Source organism: Scomber scombrus, chromosome 7, assembly GCF_963691925.1.
Source record: "Scomber scombrus chromosome 7, fScoSco1.1, whole genome shotgun sequence".
NCBI classification, from domain to species: domain Eukaryota; kingdom Metazoa; phylum Chordata; class Actinopteri; order Scombriformes; family Scombridae; genus Scomber; species Scomber scombrus.
Genome location: NC_084976.1, coordinates 15,640,195 through 15,663,687, shown reverse-complemented (window position 1 = coordinate 15,663,687; position 23,493 = coordinate 15,640,195). Strand labels below are relative to the sequence as shown.

At 40.8% G+C, this 23,493-nt stretch overlaps 1 protein-coding gene across 2 annotated transcripts; it reads left to right on the top strand.

Moving 5' to 3' along the window:
• The first annotated feature begins 1,987 nt into the window (after nt 1-1,987).
• Nucleotides 1,988-23,493, top strand: chn2 (chimerin 2). 2 transcript variants are annotated; one of them, XM_062422363.1, is made up of 13 exons: nt 1,988-2,639; nt 9,535-9,573; nt 11,345-11,400; nt 13,077-13,108; nt 13,340-13,453; nt 13,611-13,881; nt 18,213-18,296; nt 19,318-19,402; nt 20,968-21,141; nt 21,338-21,415; nt 21,610-21,747; nt 21,844-21,949; nt 22,447-23,493. In XM_062422363.1, exons 1-13 carry the CDS (start codon nt 2,591-2,593, stop codon nt 22,616-22,618), a joined length of 1,398 nt encoding a protein of 465 aa, XP_062278347.1. In that variant the 5' UTR covers nt 1,988-2,590; the 3' UTR covers nt 22,619-23,493. The 2 variants fall into 2 exon arrangements, with proteins under 2 accessions (XP_062278347.1, XP_062278348.1); XM_062422364.1 differs by lacking the exons at nt 1,988-2,639; nt 9,535-9,573; nt 11,345-11,400; ... (1 more) ...; nt 13,340-13,453; nt 13,611-13,881 and adding an exon at nt 13,896-16,616.

Below are 23,493 nucleotides of genomic sequence, written 5' to 3'. Positions count from 1 at the left end.
GGCTCCTTATAGTAACTCTTCACTTATGAATGTAATAGCAAAATTGTTCAACAAAATTGTGTGTTGCTACAGACATAACTTTTTTTTCTTCTTTTATCCTAACCATAGGGTTCTTATGAAAATATTATTATGAATTGTCTTGGAAACTATTGATTTACAGGTAATGTAAAAACAGGTGTTCGTGGGCATAACTGGACTGGATTTTCTTCAAATGTATTTCTAAAATTTTATCCAGCCCCATTTACATACATTGTAGAAATTGTTTGTCTCTTTCTGCAGATCTGTGAAACAAACAGTAACGTAGCCTACCTTCACTGATGAAAAAAGATCGTCCTAAAGTGGAAAGCCGACACTTTGTGGTGCTTGTTTTTACTCGTGCTGAGTTGTATTCACTGAGTGTTCAGGGAATAAAATGAGAATTCTCACACTCGTCACAATTGTTGCGTTTGAACATCTTAATACGTCATAATGACTGTAAAGTGCGCGCACAGGCACGCACACACACACACACACACACACACACGTTCACCGATAGAGTTAGTGTGACTTAAACCAATAATAGCCTACTAATGTTGATATTAAATCAGCAGTAGTGTGTGGACACACTGCTGTCAATGGAGTGTTGCTGCCACCGTGTGTTTAATGGGAGGTCCTGCACAGAGATATTTGGAGGCAATCTGTTTGCCAACAAATTGATGGAAGTGTGAGGATCAGATAATGGATAACGATTTACTGTTAAGACTGTTACTTCTTTTCCTCCTCAACAAGTCCAAACCATAAACCTGTTAACTCTCTTATGCCTCTCCATAATGTGGCACTCAGTGACCTGACTGCATTTTACTGTTCACTGATTACTATAAGAATTGCTATTTTACTATAGTATGTTTTGAGACATTTTTTACCTTTATCTTGATGTGTTTGGCTATCACACTGTGCCTTGGTACTGGCTCAGCTCCTTTAGTTTTGTCCTCTTTCTTAACATATTATTTGCTTATACAGTATGTTTAGTTACACACACTTTTGGAAACTTGCCAGTGAACACACTTCTGATTTGTTGGCCACCTGATCACAGGTGCACAAGCACACCTTGGTATTAGTGAGGGACAGGGGAGTGTGGGTGTTTTCACCTGCCTGCAACTCCAGGCATTACTCTTTTTTTGGGTCACAAGCAAACTTTTGGCTGAATGGCAGCACGTGTTTCCTTTATTCTGCTACCTCTTCCTTGAAGGGGAGAGATAGTTACAGGTAAGAGAAGTGCTCTGAAACCTGAGCATATTGATCGACTGTAGTTTATACACAAACATATGAAAACATGTTAAGACTTAACTGCCAGTACAAGGCCACTTTTAAGTTTCATGTTTTGGTTTTATATGTTTTTGTTTGTTTTATCTATTTTTTTTGTTTGTTTTATATTATGTACTGATATGTCAAGTGGGCATTCTTGCAGCAAATAAAGATGCAGTGTAAGTAAAGTGAAATTATTATTGCATCGAAAAACTAAAAGCATTTTATTAACATTTATTCATAACTCTAGGATTAGAAAAATAATATTTTATTTTAGTTTTACTTTTCAATTGTGTGATCCTTAAGGCTGTGCCTTCGCTGTTATACTGAATAGTAAAGAATATATTCTATAGGAGATGTGAGAGTCATTATTCAAAATCAACGCCTATCACGATACCTATTGTATCATGGCCTCTGTATCGTGATACATATTATAGCGTGAGGTTGTAGGCAACACCCAGACCCAGTGATGAGTAAGACAGAAACAATAGAAAGCAAGAGGACGAAAATTTGGAATTGTTTTTAAAACCTCTCTTCAAAGTCTGTAGACCCCGCATCCATCTATTTCTCTGTACTCTGTGATCCCGTTGGAAGGTGAGGTGAGGCTACAGCCCCGCCAGATGGCGTAATAAACTGATTCTGATTCATTCTGTATCATATCACTTAACATGACTTAACATGACATCTGATGAAAGATGCCAAAGCAGGAATGGTGTGGTTCAGCCGGTTTGGTCTTTGTATGAATCTCATGTGACCTTGCGTTTAAAGAAAACAGTAGGTATCGTCTGTTTTGGATTTCGCAAAGAACCTATAACTGGATTATTTTGGGCTGCTTTTGCCAGTCAGGATTGCTTTCATCTGGCAACCCTGCTCCAAACTTTCACTTTAAGAAGGCGCGTCTCTGCAGTGTAGTGTGTTTATTACAATCCTTAAAGTGGCACATGGAAACCATTTCTACTTGGCACCATAGAATCTCGACCTATATAGTCTGTCTGATGTGAGGAAACGCTTTGGAGAAACTGATCCACGGCGCATATAGTCCTGTAGGTTGGCTCGACTATTTTTATCTGTGGCGGTGGCACCTCCAGCGTGAGCTCCTCAGCCGAGGCGCACGGCTGCTAAGCGAGGATCGGCGGATTCAGACATACTCGGGGACGAACACGAGACATGAAATAGTGGCCGGTGCAAGCCGTCAGAGATGAAGCAGATTGGGACGTGAATGAAATGGAGGCACCGCCGGGGACGAGCTGCTGTGAGCGCACCTTGGTCAAACGAGAATAACCGCGAGCCGTGAAAACGGGCTGGGATGGCAGCATCCAGTAACTCAAGCCTCTCAGGTTCATCTGTGTCCTCTGGTAAGAGTTGACATAACCCAGACTCACACTAGACACTGAGACTTAGCAGTTAACAATGATAATAATAATTTCAATAATCATCACATCAGAAGGCTTTATAATTTCATTTGTCTGCGTATTTGCATGTAGGCTATGTGACTTCAATCAAACTTTTTTAAGCCTTCCCCTCATCATAAAGACATCTGGAAATGTGACATCTGTTTATTTCTTTATCTGCACGTGCATATTGAACATTAAACTAATATATTCTTAAAGTAGCCACCAGTGACTACGGCGGTTCAGGATTAACGATAAATGGGAAGCATCACCATCTGTTAACATCGGCATGCAGCGGTGGAGACATCAGAGGGAAAGCATGTCTTGTTTTGTGTGTGCATAGGGATTGTAAGGTTGTGAGATGCAGCCAGTGTGACGTTGGGTTTGGATGTTATCATTAGATTGCCAATCATCTCCATAATTTCCTCGTTGGCTTTCCACTTGGCCGGCTTCAAGGATTATCTTTGGCATGTGTAGTCTACCATTTTCCAAAAAAATGCAGCAGCAGGCTCTTTAGTGAAATTCCTTATTATGTTATGGTCCAGTGACATAATACAGTTGCATGTGCTGCTACAATGTGCACAAAAACTCCAAATAAAAATCCTCCTTTTGCATTTATACTGGAGTAGCCTACAGTTCAGCGATTAACACCATTATATTTCAATTTCAGGCTTCAATTTTTTCAGAATGAAAAACGTGTCAGCAGCTGTTTAAACAAACTCAGAGTGATACAGTATAGCAACTCCATGTTTGTTTCTGTTCTGTATTGATAAAGCCGGTTGCTCATGTTTGCCAGAGTATAAAGTACAAACTCTACTATCACAGTGGTGTTTGATCTGGAAGCCCCACCAACATACAGAGGCTTGGGTGGGTGTGTGTGTGTGTGTGTGTGTGTGTGTGTGTGTGTGTGTGTGTGTGTGTGTGTGTGTGTGTGTGTGTGTGTGTGTGTGTGTGTGTGTGTGTGTGTGTGTGTTTGTGTGTGTGTGTTTGTGTGTGTGTTTGAGAGAGACAGAGTGTGTGACAGGGGGAGGGAGAGGCTGTTTTTAATACCGGGCTCAGCACTTTGTACTTTTATGTTTGCCGTTTCCACCAATATTGGTCACATGTAGAAAATGCGCAGTGCTTCTTTATGTTTTCCCATCTTCCAGCAAAGTGAAACAGAGCACTTCATGGTAAAACTATAGATTTTTTACAGAGTAAGAACATAGTATATACCGTGTTTATTGTACTTTCTTTCTCTCTCTGCTTCCCAACCACACCACACTGCACAGCAGAGTCACATTTCCCAAGGTACTGCCCCACGGGAGGGACAGACAAGTTGTTCCAAGCTGATATAGCCTTCGGTAACCACATGTTTCACAAAGCATTATCTCATATGAGCGTCTCAGAAAGCAGCAGATTGTACTGTTTGACCACTGCTGCTTTAAGAGGAAAGTCTTTTCTCTCTGTGGCAGTAGAGGGTTGTCATTACTGTTGGGCTTTCAATATAATTATCAGAGGTTACAAGCTGTGCTGCTGCCAGGGATGAAGTGGTTGTCACAAGGGTATTATTATTTTCATGCAGAGCTCTTTGGCAGTCAGACACAACATTTGAATAATCTTGTCTATGAGGAGACTCAAAAATGAATCTGGTTGCACATTTCTGCTCCATATCTGGTTGTCTGTTCTGGCTGCAAACAAATGCTATGGTGTACTTATTTCACCAGCTGCTAATGATTGGTCCACCCAGTAATTTTGTATTGAGGCTGTTGTTTCGGGGAGATTGTGTTAATAAAGTTCATCCAACTTATCTTGGTGACAAATTAAAATGTCACTGAGGGCAGGTTTTTGTGCTGATTATGATAGTGGTGATGGTTAATGTGGATTTATCCTCACAAAATATTAATAACAGGAGCAGGGATGTCCAGACTGGACCATATGCACACAGTCTTTAGCCACAGCCTTAAAACAGGTGTCAAATAATACATGGAACTTATATTTTTGTAGGCAGTTGCAATAATAATTTTTTTTTTTTTTTTTAAACGCCAAAGGAAAGGATTGCAACACGATTGCAACACATCTATTCCTTTTCCTGCAAAAAATATTTTTTTGGCTGTTTCTCTTGATCAGGGATATCCCTACACATTCTTGGCATGGGTGGGCATGGAAGTATCTACTGTACCAGCAGCACACCATTTGCCAGACGGCTCCAGGAAATAAAGCTTTGAAATTAAATTGAGGGATAGAGCATGAAAGTATGCCTTCTGCTCCAGGCCTTAAATGACACAATTGGTCAGGGAGGCAGAATTACAGCCATGTACTACAGAGAAGCTGTCTGCTCAACACTATCCTGCACATGTTTCTTGCAAACGCTGCTGTTCACCTCAAAGTCTTTCCACTACCTCCATTCTCCATCCTTTCCACTGTGAATCATGTAGGATTAGTGACAGGAGTACTGAATGACTTACTGAAATGATCTGCATGTTTTACAGCATCAGCAAGGGTGCAAGTTTGTCCCTCAGTGAGTTAGGTCTGATTGTGGATAATTTATGCAACTAGTCAGTCTACTGTAAATTACAAGAAAAGGCTCTCTCAGTGACAGATAAAAGGCAAAGGCAATCAAATGACATAATTACACTTTCTCTGATCTAAACTCACCTACAATTTATGTTAACAGCACACAATTTGACTAAGGGTGTCCAGCACACTAGTAAACACGCTCCAGGGAGGCTCCCTCATACCTGTCACATATTATCTGGTCAGCACAAAGACAGTGTTGAAATGCTTGTTTTGGACCAGAGTTAGACACAGATGGTTTCTCTGCTGCAGCTCTGCTGCATCCCACTGACATGGTGACGCTCAGTTTTACTCCAGAATATATTTCTGTGTGTGTGTAATTGTTTGGCTTAACCTAAAACTTAGATTACATTGAGCCTTTAAGATATACATTAAGGAGGTGATTAAATTATAATTTTGTGTTCATCAATTGGTCAGTTCAAATCAGCCAAGTTTAATGATATTTGCAGCTTTAAGGGCTTCAAGAGAGCAGTATTGGGTAACAATACATTAATATGATACCCTCCAACTTAAGACACTCATTTAAATAAGCAAAACTTCACGTTATTTGAAAATATTGGAGATGTAGGAAGGGTTTGAGGGGAAAGGAATCCTCCTTCCAAGATGACCAGGTATTGAAAACTGGCAAATAAAAATGCACTGACACCTAAGTCTGTGTAGTCATCTAAATCAGTAGCATGACAGCATGATTGTAGCATGATCAAACTATGAGGAGCTTCTTTAGTTCAAGTAGAGCAGAGAAGAAATACACATAATAAACAGTAAAAATGTTGGAGTGAAATGTTTGGTTGTCATGCAGCGCATCAATGCCAACTTTGATGATCATTTCCTCATCAAGGTCATGTTAAGAATGATGCAAAGCGTCAGAGTAAATATTCAACAGCACCTTCACGGTCACTCTGGACGGCAGAGAAGAGTCAGAGAACACAAAGGATGTCATTATTACCTGGCACACACATAGCCTGAAATGAAGAAAAAAAGAGGGAACGAGATTGGAAATGCACCAAAACAAACAAACAAAAGACCACAAACTCATTCAAGCTCTGCCACTCAAACAGCCCCCAACATAAACATAGATGAACAGGTGCTAGTCTTACCTGTGTCTGTGAAATTGTAAGGATGGCGAGGTGATCAGGTTTTAAGTTTAAATTTGAAGACTTCTGTTTTAGACATTTTCCCTTCAGCTGCTACATGAGTACATGCACGTGTTACCAGCTTCTTGCAATTAGATGGTACTTAAGATATATGGTGCAGTGGCGGCTGCGCAAGTTGCAAGACTGTACTTCATGTGTTTGCAGACGCACATTGACTTCTAGAATTAATTATCAGCGAGTAAAGGAAGACAGGATAGATGTTGTCCAGCGTAAATTTTGCATTTCAACATATTGGCAGATGTTTTATATGAGCTTTGTATGAGATTTTCATTGTTAAAATGAAAGAACACAACTCTTAATGTACATACAGTGATGAGGTGTCTGTGTCTGGGTTGTTAAAGGAAAATGAATGAATGTAGGGTCACAGACAAATAGTAGCTTTTTAAATCAAAATAAAACAGTTTTACTTGTTGTGTCACCTTTAAATATATCCGTTTTATTTACATCACACATGACCTGGAAAAGTTTTGTAGCTTCTCTTGTGGCATCTGCCTTTTTTACTGAAATGAGCCAAAGTGATATAGAAGACAATCCTGCATGAAATACTCTATATACTGTATGTGTTGTGCTGTTGTCAGCCATCTACCTATTACCATCTCTACACAATTTAATGTTTTATGTGCTGAAGTTGAATTTTTTTTGCATGTGCACAGACTCTAAAGCAGACGTTATCTCAAGGGATGAAAGTCAGGGCAAGCTTGATCTTTATTCATCACATATTCTCTTTGTCACCAAAGCAAACACCCGCCGGTAATTATTTTATTGAATGCTTCTGACTGGTGAGTAATGGAGGGCAACACAATTAAAAGCTGTTTCTTCAGGGGTAGAGCCCTCTGGCTGCTCCAGAATTATACATTTTCCCTGATCACGAGACAAACTCGGAGCTACTTAGAAATTCTTTTTGATGTTTTTTGGATTTCTGTGTGTGCTCATATGCCTGTGCGTACTCATGTATTTATATACGTGTGTGCATGTGTGTGTGTGTGTAAAGGTATAATGCAGCCTAATGTATTTGCTCGTGCGTGTATGTTTGTACAAGTGTGTGCCAGTGTTTGCAACAGAATCAACTCTTAAGAGCTGCTTTTTTCTCAGCCGAAGCTGCTGCAGGATTCCAGACTGTAATGCCATTCGTCATTAAAAAGAATCAGATTGAAAAGAGAATATTTGGCAGCCAACCAGATGAAATCACATTCTTTAAACAAGCCGCAGTGGAATAAATCTTTCAGACCCGTGCAATGCACAGCGACAAAGCCTCAGTGTTAAGACAATACATTTTCCAAGGCTGTTTGGCCACACATTTGTAAACGGAGCCTGAAGGCTGTTTAGTTGTATATGAATGCAAATATCCTATGGAGGGTTTTAGCAACACTATATACTTTTCAAATATCCACCTCTTCATTGAGCTGCATCATCCAATGTGTCAGCATCTGATCATGTGCACCTATGTTTTCTTCACCCTCTGATAAAGTCATCTCTTTCCAAAAGGAAGAGTTTTCTAATGAGAAGCAAAGATGAGCGGTTTGGTATGTTTGATAATGTTGCAGCCAACTTCCAATCAGGCTTCTGCTGCAGCGAGCAAAGAAAACAGCATGAAGCAAATACAGTGATTGCCTGCTCTTTGTGTATCGTCACACAGCCAGAAATAGCAGAAGAATATATACAGAGACTTTACGAGAGTTTTGGTGGTACAGTTTTAACGCTGATGCCATACATGAGTCACTTTTTTTTGCTGTCTGTAGCTCAGTACACACAGCCAACAAGTGCTCACTGGTTTGCATCAAACAGATTCAGGTATGTTTAATTTCTTTCCCTCTGGCCAGAGGGGTGTGGTGAAGATTTGATGATGAGTGCAAAGGAATGTTTTAAATGAACAACATGTATCTTTTGAGGACTGATATGGTTTATTATTCACACAGTCAGTCTAGCCTTTAATGAGTGATATTACACTAAACTTCTAAGAGCCCAAAGAATAATTAACTCTCGTAGCAGCTGTCTTGTGCATTTGGCATATTGCATCATCTGCTTATCTGATAGCTACACACTACCCTGACTGATGTGATTGGGTCCACCCAGCCCATCTCACAGTGTGAAGCATACTGAACGTGCAGTAGATATGCAATTAAATGTTTCTGTATTCATGAAATCTCTGAATACTGTTAATAGCATTAAATTATTACTAGTAAATTTCATTAGAAGTGTTATTAGAGGAAAGGGTTATTACTTCATATTCAGTGTAACATGTTTGAACAGAAACAACAGTAGTTGCAATGCAAAAGCCCTTTTTTCTTTAATTAATATGAATATATTTGTAACAAATACAGAATCATTATTTGAGTTCATTCTTGGCCTTGGAAATAACAGCTTGACAAATAATTCTCAACACAAGCTCCCATTTATTTGCTGTTTATGAAACTTTCAGCCACATCACGTGGCCTTCCTCAGCAGATGGAGTTGATCAGTATGGTCTAAAAAAACAAAACAAAAAACAGAAACAACAAGTCAGTTGGACCTGGTGTGGAGAAAGTTTTATATTATATAGTATATTATGAATAAAAATGCTTTACACCCTTTGTTCCATGACAAGTGCCAGGCATTTTATTACGCTACTGACAATTTAGTACAGTAGAAGTCCTGAAGTCCTTACTTCACCCAGTGGGCACTAGAGTAAATTATCAGTTGCTGTAAGGCATTTGCGTCATCATCTCTCCTCTCTTATCGAGTTAATATAACATCTGTAAAATATTTCAGGAATGTGTTCATTATCATAAATCAGCTACCACATTGATTGCCTGTAATGTTGATCGGTCTTACCTCAGAGCAGAGATATGTTTTCGGCAATATAGATCAGGTGTGAGCTGACAAGACGTTTAAGCAAAATAAGCGGACATCTGTATTGATTGCCCTTGGAACAGAGACTCTTATTAGAAGTGTATTTACTGGAGCATCTCAAGCAGCAGCTGCACAGAGTGAGTCCATATGCATAATTATTACAGAGATAAAAACAATAGTGAAAAAAACATGGTGAAGGGCTCACAGTCAGTCCGCTGGGATGGGGATAGAAATGGAGATTTTAAATGAGAGAAAACAGGGCACAGTCTGTTAACACCACATTGAGTTAATAACTAAAACCTGTTTTTTGTCTTTTACAGACCCTGAGGATTACCAACCGCCCATATGGAAGTCCTACTGTGAGTAATTATTCAATTTTATATGCTGATTAGCAATGTTTAAACCGGACTTTGAATAACTGCACATTTATTTTGTGATCTATAAATAACAAGGAAACATTTATCTATACATGGAAGAATTGGGTTTTGGTGTCCATAGTACAATTAGATACGCTGCAGTTTCCAAAAAAGCTATGCTCACAAGCACAAAAGGCTCACAGAGACCCACTCGCCCACACAGCACATTCACATACCCACAAATGCAAAGCATGTCTGCATAAAATAGGTTACCATCACACAGGAAAATAAGATTCTCTACCTGCAAAGAGGCTCAGCTAAAATGGGGTCCTCAGAACACCCACCTCATTATGCAATGTTTTTGCCATGTGGGAGGAAATGGGTTGACTCCTCAGAATATAATTGATGTGTGTGTGTTAAAGCAGAGCACAAATGGTCTCTGCTGAAGAGCTAGACGAGCGAAAATGGAAACTGTGTGGCTGTCCTTAGAGCGATAACATTTTATTTAACCAATTACAGTTTATAGCTTTCATGTTTTCCAGTAATTAAACGTCTTCCCTGTATAATTTTCCAATAACACTGTTTTTCTGAAGTCTCCCATCTTCTCCTGACTTCTCTGGTCCTCTGCTGAGGTATTTTTAGAGCCCACTGTGTCATAGGAATGGATGATGTCCAGATCTTGCTGGTTGGCTTAAGTCAGCCTGACAAAACATGAAAATTCACAGTCAGGAGTCTTCTCTCCCCTGCCTGTAGAAGCTGCTGCGGCAAAGACTTAGCTCAACCTCACACAGCAGTTTCTTTGCTTTTGTAAAGTCTGTTAGTAATGAGGACACACTATTGTAGTCATCTATCCTCATCCACATCTTACAAGGTTATACACGACCAAGACAGTATCCAGGAGGAGCGCCGTACAGTACAAAACATTAAACACAGCTATTCTTTATTCTTTATTCTTTATATATTATTATTGCAGGGCTTTTATATGAGGAATAATTTCAGTGGAAGTGGAAAGTAAATGTGCCATTATGTCAGAATAGAGCTAAATGACTCGAGTTGCAGACAGATGAAGGATTAAAAAAATGATTTGAAAGAACACACACACACACACACACACACACACACACACACACACAGCCACTTATTCTTCTGTGGTAATAGTTTCCTCTAGTTTTGGGAAACAGCAGCAGCAATGTGTTGGCTTCCCTCTCTCACTCTTAATCACTAATTGTAAATGTGCTAATTCTGTGAGGCTGCTGGGGTGTTTGTGGTGATTACTCTGCCCCCTGCAAATCCCATTCTCATTTAGCTTCACTGATTTTCTTCCAGTTCTTTTATACTGGCAGTGCATCTAACAGAGAGGTAGAGTAGAGGCTTTGATTTGCTGCACGTGTGTATTTCTAAGTGTAAGTATATGGGTTTTGCAGTCAAAAGGAACAGTGTGCACTTGTAAGTGCACATAGGTAAACGCACAACAGGTTTTAATTCAGATAAATGGATTGCAGATATATGGCTCCTGTCATGTACACTGACTTCTTAGCCTTGCACACACAAGCTAATGTCTACTTTTGTACCTTGTTACCTTTGCACTGAGTCAGAGCAAAAAGCATCAAAGCTACGCTGCATCATTTAGTTTACTTCCTCTTAAGTGTGCATTGTGGGTGTTATTTTTGGACACAAATCCATTATGTGTATGTAATTACAACTTACACTGAGCTGTGTGCGTAACTCAAAAGGGCAGCAGGCTTTAATTAACATCCATGTATTTCTCTAACAGTGTACCAGCTACAGCAAGAAGCCCCAAGACCAAAGAGGATCACATGTCCTCTTGAGGTTAGTACATCTGTACATCTGTATACAATAGGCCACTGTAACCGACTGAAATGGTTAGTTTCGTATTTTTGTTTCACCCTCTCGTTTTGTTAAAATGTCAACTATATTAGCACATGTCAGCGCCATCTTTGCAGTTTCCAATGTTCAAACAGAGAAAACCTGTAATACTTCATATCTGAGAGCTTTATACAGGATAGTTGAAATTGAATACACAAACTGCAGACACAAAAAGTCACACGAGAATGAACTATAAAGGTTCTGGTGGAAAAGTAGGCTGGAATACTCTCGTAACATACATGCAATGAGTGAGCACCATCCTGCGATGGTGTTCATTATGTTTTTATGATTGTCAAATGTCAAATATTGCTAGTGGACATATGGAAACCTCCTGCTAGCCCCATTTATAACTTCTTAAAAGCAAGAGGTTTTTTTCCCAGCTTCAAATCCAGTGAACCAGACTATAGCCACACTATATCTGTCAAACTCCTTTTTCACTCTCAGGTTTTAGCCTGGAAAACTGAGAAAAGATTGAGCCTGGCAGGTGGAAGTCAGACCAATTGGTTCAATATGGAGTGAGTCGCTGCTTACTGACACTGTCGTGAACAATCACTGTGGGTGGAATTTAATTTAGTTTAACAGGTTAAAAACAATATTTCACCATGTTTTTGTAGTCTACTATGAAACCAATCAAGTAATTGCAACACTTGCCTAGCAGCAACTGGTCAATTAGTTAATCCAATCAGGTGTAGGAACAGTCTGTGCTGAAGGAGAGAACGGTCAATTATCTGTTGTGTAGATAGCACATTTAACCCAAAAGACTATTGAATTAAAAAACGATAACAAGTGTAGGAACTGCATGCAAGAAGCAGGAGCTCTTTACAACTGCAGACAGTGTAGACTTCCCTCGGCTGAAGTTTCATCTGCTAATGGAACAAAGTTAATGCCCTCACTGACAAAACTGTCAATCTCCTATTGTACAGCCTACCAGAAATGATGCATGTCTCATCCTATTTTGAGTCTTGCTATGATGAGCAAAGGGAATATCTGGGCCTGGCTATGTGAGATTAATGGTGTTTTCACCACATTTTACCAAAGTGTTCTCATGAATCAGTTGTGATCATAACTAAATTTTACTGCACATCTGTGATGGTATTTTCCACTGTATTTGTAATGAAAGGTCTAGATGATGGACTTGTCTATTATTCGGTATTTTTTCATTCAAGTGAATATGTTAGTATTGTTAAACATTGATAGTGCTCAAAAATATCAAAGGAACAAAGCCAGAAACAGTGCTTTCATATGCAATTTATATGTTCATGTAAAGTACAAAATAAAAATTCTTACCTTTTTTGGCCATATATCCAGCACAACATTTGTAACACAGGCTTACGACACACTCTGGTGTGACACATTAACATGCTTAATATTAACTCTGCAGCTGGCAATCTTTCACCAGCTGTTTTCTTGCACTGCCTCTAATTTGTCTCCAGACTGTGTGATTTGGCTTTATGGTTTGGTAGCCGTGAGTATATGCGGGGGCACAGATGGAGATCATCTGTCCTGTGGTGGAGAGGCCTTTATCTTTCACACAGTAATCGTAAGAACAATTTGCACAGCCGTTTAATTGAGCTTTAATATCATATCACTCCAGTAAATATGTCTTCTCTGGTTTGCAGATGGAGAGCAGACCCAAATACTATGGCAGAGAGTGAGTGTAACTTAATTACTGTCCTCATTTTTATGCCTTTTTCAAATATTACTGTGCAGAGAATGGTTTTATTTATCATTATTGCTTTGCATCATATGTGGGTAGGATTTAAGTGGGGGTATTTTATGTGTCTCTTTGCTCTGGAAGGATGTCTAAAATGCAAATATCTGTGTGTTTGAGTATAGGCTATAATGGGAGGGTGAGTTATACCAACTGTGTCGTTTTTCACAGATTTCATGGCGTGATCTCTCGAGAATATGCAGATGAGCTGCTGGGGGGCGCAGAGGGTTCATACCTCATCAGGGGGAGCCAAAGACAGCCAGGGTCTCACACCTTGGCCTTAAGGTACAAGCACAATCAGTATGCAGTCGGACTGGTCCTTGCGTAGTCTCCTGCTTCTTCACTTTTACTCAGTCACTCCACTGATTCAACCTCTGCTTATTTCGCCTCCTCATTCACCTCCTCACTGTTACCACATTCTTGTCCATGTATCACAATCCAGGTTCGGACACCAGACCCTCAACTACAGACTGTTCTATGATGGGAAACACTTTGTTGGGGAGAAGAGGTTCGAGTCTGTCCATGACCTCGTGACAGATGCCCTCATCACTCTTTACATCGAGACCAAGGCTGCAGAGTACATCGCCAAAATGACCACAAACCCTATCTATGAGCATCTTGGATACACCTCACTGCTCAAGGACAAGATGGTGCACAGGTTGAGCCGTGGACGCACAGAACCACGCAGGGTCACCTTCCAGAGGGATGAAAGGGTGAGATTAATGCCTCACACATTTCACAGGTTCTACCAAGTGTACTTTTTTTGGGCATTGAAGGCAGTGTAATGAATAGAGAGCCTGTTTGTCAACTGCAGGACCACAGTTCAAGCATCTACACTCACTCTTTGAGCAAGACGTTACGTCATAGATGCTGTTGTGAGGCCGACATTCTCTCTGTCTAGAGCTGTAATGACACGTCAATGAATTGATTAGGCAGTCAACAGAAAAAACAATTTTGATAATCAGTCACCAGTTTGATGATTCAACTAGCTACAAATGCCAAACATTTGCTGGTTACAGGTTGTTAATTTGCTATTTTTCTCTGTTTTATATTATTTGAAATCAGTAACCTACAATTCTTTGAAAAGTTCTTCATAATCATCCAGAATTTTTTTAACATTAGGTGTTTTTATGTTTCTAAAGCAATACATCTCATTTAGAAAGATTCTCAGTACATATACACTAGTATTCATCCTTGGGCACTTATTGGACCCTACCATGATTGTGATCTACTTCCATGCTGCTCTACATTTCCAGTAGGATTAGAATGTTTCTGAGAGGACACTTTGTCCTGTGAGTGAGATGTACATTATCTCACTGTAGCCCCTGGGTGTGTTCACTGCTGCTATGCTTCGTTGCCTCCTCTGAAAGGTAATGATGACCAAGGGGACTGGGACTTTGCTCTGCGTGCCATGCATATCAGACACGCTGATCTTGGTTGAGACAAATTGCACATTGTATTCACCGGCGTTCGTCATGATGTTGTTGGATAATAGTCTGTGAATGATTTACCAGTGAGGAACGAGGAAACTCTGTTTTCTTCTGGTGGAAGAATCACAACTATCCCTCCACTAGGTGGCAATCTTAACTTGTATCCTCCTTCTCTATGTGTCTGATGATGTTACTTTGATTCACAGCAAGCCCCTTTTATTAACAGATACATTTCTCTCAACCTTCAGAGACATTGTATTTCATGAGCTGTATCCTTTATTTGTCTCTCAATGCAAAATCAACTGTGCTTTAGGGATACTTTGTCTTCAAAATGTCAGCCTACAGTCTGTCATCTTGACAGTCAGTCATTGACAGACTCATGACAGCCCCTTCAGCAGAAGCATCACTTTCAGTATTATAAACATCAGTCATCAGTTTGGTCTCTGTAACTTGAGACACAGGCCATTAATGCAGCCGTTTTTGACCTAATGGCCATTGATCAGTCAGTAGTCCATTGACTTATAGTGGTTTCTCAGTGCTACACATGCCACTACAAACCTCGAGGGAGTCTGTGAAGTGCTCTCACAGTCATGTAAACTAACCTATGTCTGCTTAACACACAATGCTTTATTTAAAAGTACTGAGCAATGTTGTTCTCTGTTTGATTTTCAGCTATGATGTTTTAAATGTTATAGACCACTAACTACATCAAGCTGCCTTTGGCAAGTATATCTGGAGCATGTCTCTAGCTAAATGTTAGATAGTCAGTTATCCAGGCTTTCATGAATTTTTGACTTCATATTCCTTCCACCAAGTTTTGTACGTGAGGGTCTGAATCAGTGACAGCTGTGATGATGATAGGCTTTGTCAGGCAGCGTTTGAAAACCACCTGCCAGTCAATTCCAAAACAGAGAGAGACAGAAGGAAAATCTTTTCTGTTTGCTCGAATATTATGCGTCCGAGGAGCGGAGGCCTGGCCTGATAGCTTGAATCTGTGGTCGCTTTTTGAATTTCGTGTTTACCAATTACACCGGCCACACCCTGAGGCATTAGCAGCTCAGTGGCTTCACTGTATAGTCAACACATGCATGTGTTTACTCAGTGTCAGGTTGATACCTCCATATTGCCATGACTGCAACAACTTGTGTCATTAAAATGCTTCTCAGAAGGTGAGAGGAGTACTTGACTTGACCTGTAGATCAAACTCCTGAGTGTTCTTCTCCTTGCATGTGCAGGAATTTGCTAAGTGGCCAGACCTCCTGCCACATTCCTCCTGATACTCGCTGGTTGAATCTCAGCAGGGCGTTCGACCGACTGGTCAGATTATATGTGCTGGAAAGATTTCCACAGAAATTGTCATGTTTTTTTTGCCAGGATAATTACCTTGTGTATCTAGAAATAAGTGTTTTTTTCATTTTAATAGCATGAAACTGTATTAAAAAAAATGCAAAAACAGTTAATACTATCCACATGCAGTTTTGTAAGTTTGCACTTTTTCAGCCCCAAATACAGGAAAATGCTGCAGTTACAATTCTGCTGCTCCTATTGAAGACAAAAGTGTCAGTTTCTTTCATTTTTGAACCATGGGATGATATCGTCTGCATGCTACACCCTTCACAGTGAATCTTCTGCTTGTTAGAGACTGTTAATAATGTTAGGGCTGTTTTGTTTAGGACGTGGGTGTTTGCGTCCTGTTGTCTTACTGTGTCAGTGCCCAATGTCCTGTTTTCCCATGATTCCAATAGTCACTCAGAACAGAGTCGCCTCAGCTGTGGCCTCACAAAGGCTCCAGGGAATAAAAGAGCCATGCCACTGAAAAGAAAGCAGAGCTTGTTGTGTGACCACCTTTTGTGTGTTTTCTTCCATACTCTTCTTTAAGAGACAAGAAGCCATCTGCCTGCAAACAAAGAGTGCAGCCGTCCCGTCTCCCTCCCTCCCACCTCGAAAGGCTAAAATATCTCTGAGTGGTTCATTCCTCATCTGTCCCTTCTGACTTATCTGCAGAGCTGAATTGTATGGTATGGTATGTGTAGGTCTTTTCAAAGAATGTCAACCACAATGACAAATATCTTCACCTGTTCTGTCACTCATTCTGCTTTCAGCCAGTTTACTGTTGCCCAGCACATCTGAGACAAAAAAGACATAGCTGGTACACAAAAGGCCCACAGCAGTTTTTCTTTTCTTTTTCTTTTTTTTTTAACTTTGCTACTGTGTCTATTGGTCTATAAGCTGCCAATCCTTTCATTTTATCTCAGCTTTGCAGTTGCCCTTTGGGGCTTTTGCTCTCCGCCCCACCACTCTGCTTTCGCTCCAACCCTGTATCACTACAAATCCAATACTTGCTGGCTTCCTGACCATTCATTCACTGTTTTATACGTCAGTTGAACCTCTTTGTGTGTGCATGCGTGTGTGTGTAGTTGGCACTGCTGTCAGTGTCATGTAACTCTGTTCAGAGCTTGTTGATTAATTAGAAGACTGCCATGTGGTCCTGTTTACTGTTTGTTTACAAGCACAGCTAATAGGGACAAATACAGCATGAACATAGCAACAGCCCCCCACTGACAAAATACTTCATGGCTGTAGACCTGCAAATGAGCTTCCTTTGGGGTTTTACTTGGATTTGGGCACTTTGGGATTATTCCCTGTGTTAAGGATTATGGCAGTAATCCCTCAATCCCAGTCGATGGTCTGACTCTGCTGGTCTTCTGAGACAACTGACTGTGATTGGCGTGAGCAGTCTGCAGTCAGAGCGTCTGGAAGATCTCGTCTGCAATGCAGTGGGGGGAATTCCACTAGCCGACTGACATATCTGGAGGTCAAGATCTGTTTTTGAATTACGAGGACACAGCTTTGGCTCCGTCAGACCAAAGAATCTTGAGTTTGTCTCTGAGCAGGCCAGTGACCCGTTTAGGAGACCTAGCACTGACTGAGAGAATGATCTCCAGTTAAGTGAAGTGGAGTGTGTCCGGAAGGCAGTGCACTAATGGGAGTGTGCTCTCTGCTGTAAAGAGGGCGTATGCACTATTGATCCTGCTTTACCGAGCTGTTGAGCTGTGTGAAGTGGTTGTGACAGCACCCAACCGCCCACACTCTCAACCTCCAGGCCCCTCCCCATCAGAGACCCTGTTCTCGCTCTCTTTCCTTACTGGGCGTGTGAAAGAGGGCCATTGTGTGAGGCACACTCCAGCCGCCAGGCCGCCCACTACCGGTCCTGTTCCCCCTGCTCTTCTTGCTCACTACTGCCACTAGATTCAGAGCAGATGCAGAGCCAACCCCGTTCAGGCTTTCATCATTCGCCCTCCTGGGTCAGAGGGGAGTGGGGTGTAGCTGCTGCCTCTGCCATGGGCTGTTGTCGACAGCGTCTGATGCACAGCACCCCCGTCTCCCGTCCACACCTTTCACCCGAGGAGATGGAGAGTCTGTGGGAACCCGAGCAGTCGAGCATGGAAGCTGAAGAAAACCGGGGAGGTTTAGGAGGGGACCTGATAACCCACAAGGCTAAAAGACAAGAGAGGAAGCGACAGGAGCTGCTGGCTTTGGCTCTGGGAGTCAAACTGGGGAGCAAAGGAAAACTTTTGTGGAAGCCTATTAAACTGTTGGCCTCCTGTCCACAGATCTCCTCACCTCTGGTGCGGCGGAGTGCCTTGAAAGACACACCAGAGAAGCAATGCTCATATGAGAAGATCCACAACTTTAAGGTGAGTAACTTTTTTTTTTTAAAGAAGGTTTGGTAGCTTCAGAGCTGCTGTCCACAATTTATGACATCTTTGTTTGCATTTATCCCTGAAGAATGAATACATTTTTAGCAGTTTTCTATTACCTCTCACAGTTTTTTGCATTGATAAAGCAAAATCCCTACTGATGTGGTTTTGCCTGCCTCAAACGTTTGCTGTGTTGTTTTAATGAGAACACATACAGCTGACACCCATATGCACTGACTGTAGCTAATGGATACACTGTACCACAACCCATTAACAGACAAGCATATTGATTGTCATCGATTTTAAAGCCCTTTTTAGGCTTTAAAGTCCTTTTAGGCTGCAGACTTTTTAAAAGTAGTTTTAGAGATGAAACGTGTCATATAGTTGTCATTGCAAGTGCAGGAGAGAAGCAGGAGAGAGTTATGTTTGTTTAAATACAGAAAAAAGAGTTCGGGACACAGGGATACCTTGCCCTTGGGCACCTCAACATTCTTGCAATTGTATCTTGGGTTTCAGTTAACAGGCAGGTTATAAAGACCCCCAGCTTTTTGTATGCTTCCCCTTTGAAAAAGAACAAAAACCTTTCCATTCACCATCTGCCATATGCCCACTTCACTCATCAGTCTCCTACTATCTATTGAAAGTGTGTGTGTGCGTATGTTCACTGCACACAGGTGTATCTCCATTTGTCATCTTATCAGTGTTTTTAGGGTGCTCAATCAGTGGGTGTACATCTGTTATTTTGACTTGCAGGCTTGGCTCTTTGCTAGGCAGCATGTATCCGATTGCCCAGGAGCAGATGCCAGACACATTATAGTAAATCCTTTAATCTGCCTTGTATATACAAATACTCTCATTTGGCGAGGGGGTCCCATCCACTATAGCTTGGGATCACAAAGTAATCTCTGTCCAACCCATCAAAAAGGGAAGTTCATCAGTTTGGACTGGACATAGCAACGTCTTGCAATGCTTGCTGTGTGTTTGTGTGTGTGTGTAACTGTGTCGTCTCTATTCCCAGGTGCATAACTTTCGAGGGCCGCACTGGTGCGAGTACTGTGCCAACTTCATGTGGGGCCTCATCGCCCAGGGTGTGCGCTGCTCAGGTAACCATACACTCTGACATCAAAATTGCATGTCATGGATTACACAAAGAATGTCATGTAAGTCATGGTTTACACAAGTAATGCACGATCAACACTGTGCAGTCACTGAAGTTTTTTTTCCTCTATTTGAATTAGTGGATTGATTATGTTCTAATTCGTGGTCATTTAACATTTTCCTGTTATATCTGTGACAAACAAGTTGAAATCCTCCTGTCAGTGACTAATCAAAGCACATTCGAGAGAGACGCAGTGAGGCACAGATGCGTTTGCATAATCTAACTGCTGTCACTTGTTTTGCATCCTCTTCCTGTTGAGAATATTAAATCACAGAAACACCAAAATGAAAGGCAACAAGATGTTTTTACACACTTTTTTCTAATCCCTTTACGTACTGTGCAAAGGCATACCATGTGATGCACTCTGCTGACATCATTTATATCATCATTTAAGTTAAGTAAATCACTACAAATAAAATATGTAAATATCTTAACTGTGATAAATGCAGGTCAGATGTAGTTGTTGACCAAATATAGCTGCAGAACTAAGTGATTGATTGCGTATTAATGTTCAGGGGGTTTTCAAGGCCTCCTTGGTCACAAGATTTGTTCACTGCACAGACATAGTCTTGAAACTGATGCACACATTGGTGGACTTGCTTGCTTTTTCCCTAACAGAGTGTTTGTTGTTGAGACATTTTCCATGCTGATAAGCCAGAGGCAAACACTGGTATCATCAGACACCTCATGTGCTATGGGAATCAGGAGAGACTTCTTTGTGCTCTTTCACTCCTTGTCTAGCCTCTTTTTTTTTTCTTATCTCCTTGTACATTCTCTGTGAGCCCGGCTGAGAGCGGCGTTGGCACTGACCAGCGTTAATGTCGCTCAGGAAGTAAAAATGTCTTTATGATGAACGATTTCACTCAGACACGCCCGTCTTGAAGGGTAATTCTGGTATCTATCAACCTGGACCCTATTTTCCAATCATCTGGGATCTAAGTGACTAATGGGGAATTGTTCCAGTATTGAGCAAAATAGCTTCAGTTGTGAAACGGGCTGCAATATAATCCTTGGGGGCAATTGCACCCGTCAATTTATGTACACTGGACAGATTCTAAACATTTTTGTCCCCATTAGTCACTTAGACCCCAGATGATGGGAAAATAGAGTCCAGGTTGAAAAATACGGGAATAACCCTTAAAAGTACAGCTCCTTCTAAACCTTCACTCCAAGCTGTTTTGCCACACGCGCAGGCGTACTCCTCACACACATTCTGCTCTCACCAGCTGTCCAACACGCTCCATGTGACTAAAACAACAACACGACACCCACCCATGCTGCCATGTTTGCTGTTATCTACCTTTGGCGTAGCGCACTGAGACGGCTAAGCCGCGGCTGTGCTGTCTTACAGTGCAGTTTATCACTGACTCTGGGAAACCTTTTCAAACTGCTGTCTTAAGCCGGCTGAGATGGTTGTGTTATCATCAGTCTGAAGCTAATCTCTCCCTCTCTCCCTCTCTCCCTTTCGCTCTCTCTCTCTTGCTGTTTATCTCACTCTTGCTCCTCTAGATTGTGGACTGAATGTACACAAACAGTGCTCCAAACTGGTTCCCAGCGACTGCCAGCCGGACCTGCGCAGGATAAAGAAAGTGTTTAGCTGTGACCTCACCACGCTTGTCAAGGCTCATAACGCGACAAGACCCATGGTGGTTGACATGTGTATTCGAGAGATAGAGCTCAGAGGTAAAATATCAATAATCGGTCACCACATTAAACCCCATCAATCACTTCAGAAAAAAGTAGTGCAATAAGAAGTCAAGCCAAACATTCAAGTGTTCCACCATAACTAATTAGCAATGATAAGGAATGTTGACTTACCATTTGTTAGTGTCAATTTCGAGAAAAACAAGGCAAGCTTGTCTTGATGTTTTTGTTACAGGTATGAAATCTGAAGGTCTCTACCGAGTGTCTGGCTTCTCGGAGCACATAGAGGATGTGAGACTCGCCTTTGACCGAGGTTTGTTGACACCACATTTATTAGCTCCAGGATCTAGGTCTCTTAAGTTTTAGTTCACGGGTTCACCGTTTGAAATAAGAAGCTTGTTTCAGCTGCTACTATGTAACGTCCACAGTCGCAATCATCTTATATTTATATTTGAATCAGAGAATAAATGTACATGTTAGTCATACATTTTCTACTTTTATCAACAGATGGTGAAAAGGCTGACATCAGTGCCAGTGCCTATGCAGACATCAACATCATTGCTGGTGCTTTGAAGCTCTACTTGAGAGACCTTCCCATTCCAGTCATTACGTTTGACTTGTACTCCAAATTTATTCAAGCTGCAAGTAAGAGCTCCTCCCCTCTGTGCTATTTCATGCCATTACTGTGTTACTGGTACTCTGCAGTGCTCTTATACTAATCATATTACTAACATAATGTAGAACTTCCTAATGCTGAATCCAGACTGGAGGGAATCCACGAGAGTTTGCTGCAGCTTCCCCCAGCTCACTATGAGACTTTACGTTACCTGATGGCTCACCTCAAGAGGTCAGTTCATACAAACATGTCATCGATATAAGAACAAGCAATTGTTTTTTGTTGTTGTTGTTGTTGTTGTTGTTGTTGTTATTGTTATTGCATTTAAAGATTAAGGCTGATATTCCATAATTGTTGTAATATCAAATAAACATTTAAAGACCAAAATCAATCATGAATTGATCTTACTAACCAGTATTCTGTTATTCTGTTGTCCCATAAAGGTCCATTGTTGTCCAAAAACTAATACAACGAACATGTAGTTTACATTACACCATCCTACTGCTGTAAATATGAACAGCACCAAATATATTCAGACCAAAAACACATTGTTGATTTTAGTCTTCTCATGGATTTTTCATTGAAAGTTTTAGAATAATGATGCCAGATGACCCAAAAAGAATATTATTGTATTATTTTTTTCTAAAGCATTTCACTGTTGTGTCTCTTGTATTTTGCCTGATTCTGTTCTTCTCGCTTACAATTTATCTTTCTCTCTCTATTTACAGGGTGACAATGTTCGAAAAGGACAATTTAATGAATTCTGAGAACCTGGGGATCGTCTTTGGTCCGACACTTATGCAGCCACCGGAGCAGAATGCTTTGGCAACCCTGAATGACATGAGGCAGCAGAAACTTGTAGTGCAGCTTATGATAGAGCATGAAGATGTCTTATTCTAAGGACTGAGGCATGCAGACCTTACAGCAGAAACAAAGGACAATTATTTATTCTGTCAAAGAGGAAATTCAAGCCACCTTGATGAAGTTTCAGAATAGTTTCTCGCATGACTGTTTTGGTTGAAGTTGGTTTAGTGTTGACATTGTCTTGTTACGTTGTTAAGTTTTGGGGTTTTCACTCAGCCAGGACCATCATTTTTATATTACAAAAGTATGTTTGACTACCTACAGTGCTGTTTCCTCCTCTCTTTAATTTGAGGACTGTCACTACCTGGTGTAGACTCAGTCATGGTGACAGCGCTGTGTTAAATCCACCCAAGGCAGGTCATCTGGTGCTGTGTTAACCGAGCCTCACAGCAGCAGCTAAGTTAACGTTCCCACATGACGTGTGCATATTGTGGTTTCGGTGGGAATGCTGGTTAAAATTTGAAACGAAACAATGTGGATCCTTTCATTGTAGATAAAATCAGATCATGTGATGATCAGTATTTTCACTGTGTGTACTAAAAATGAAAGACGAGACAATTGGTCGCTCATGAAGCACTTTTTGCAACAAGTGTAAAGATTTATTTTGTAAAGATGTTTATTTTTGTCTTTTATTCTGCATCTTCTTCCTTTGTCACAATAATATATACTGTTGAGAATGATGTTTGTTAAATCGATGTCTAAATACAAAACTGTTCACAATAGAAAAGAAAAGTCAGAAAAGCTACAGTTTGTGCATCTGCCATTTTCATTTAATGGTTAAATTCTGGTCATTTTAATTCATGTGATTTAGCTGCCTCTGCACCACATAACACATGTTGGTCGCCAGTTTCGCAGCATTTCAGTTTACATTCTGTAATTTGGGATATTTTCAAATAAAAAATAAGATTTTG

Coding starts and splice junctions, on each gene's coding strand:
- chn2 (XM_062422363.1), top strand. CDS start 2,591: ATGGCAGCATCCAGTAACTCAAGCCTCTCAGGTTCATCTGTGTCCTCT. Junction 13,454..13,610: donor TCTCACACCTTGGCCTTAAG/GTACAAGCACAA, acceptor ATCACAATCCAG/GTTCGGACACCAGACCCTCA. Junction 21,950..22,446: donor CTGATGGCTCACCTCAAGAG/GTCAGTTCATAC, acceptor CTCTATTTACAG/GGTGACAATGTTCGAAAAGG.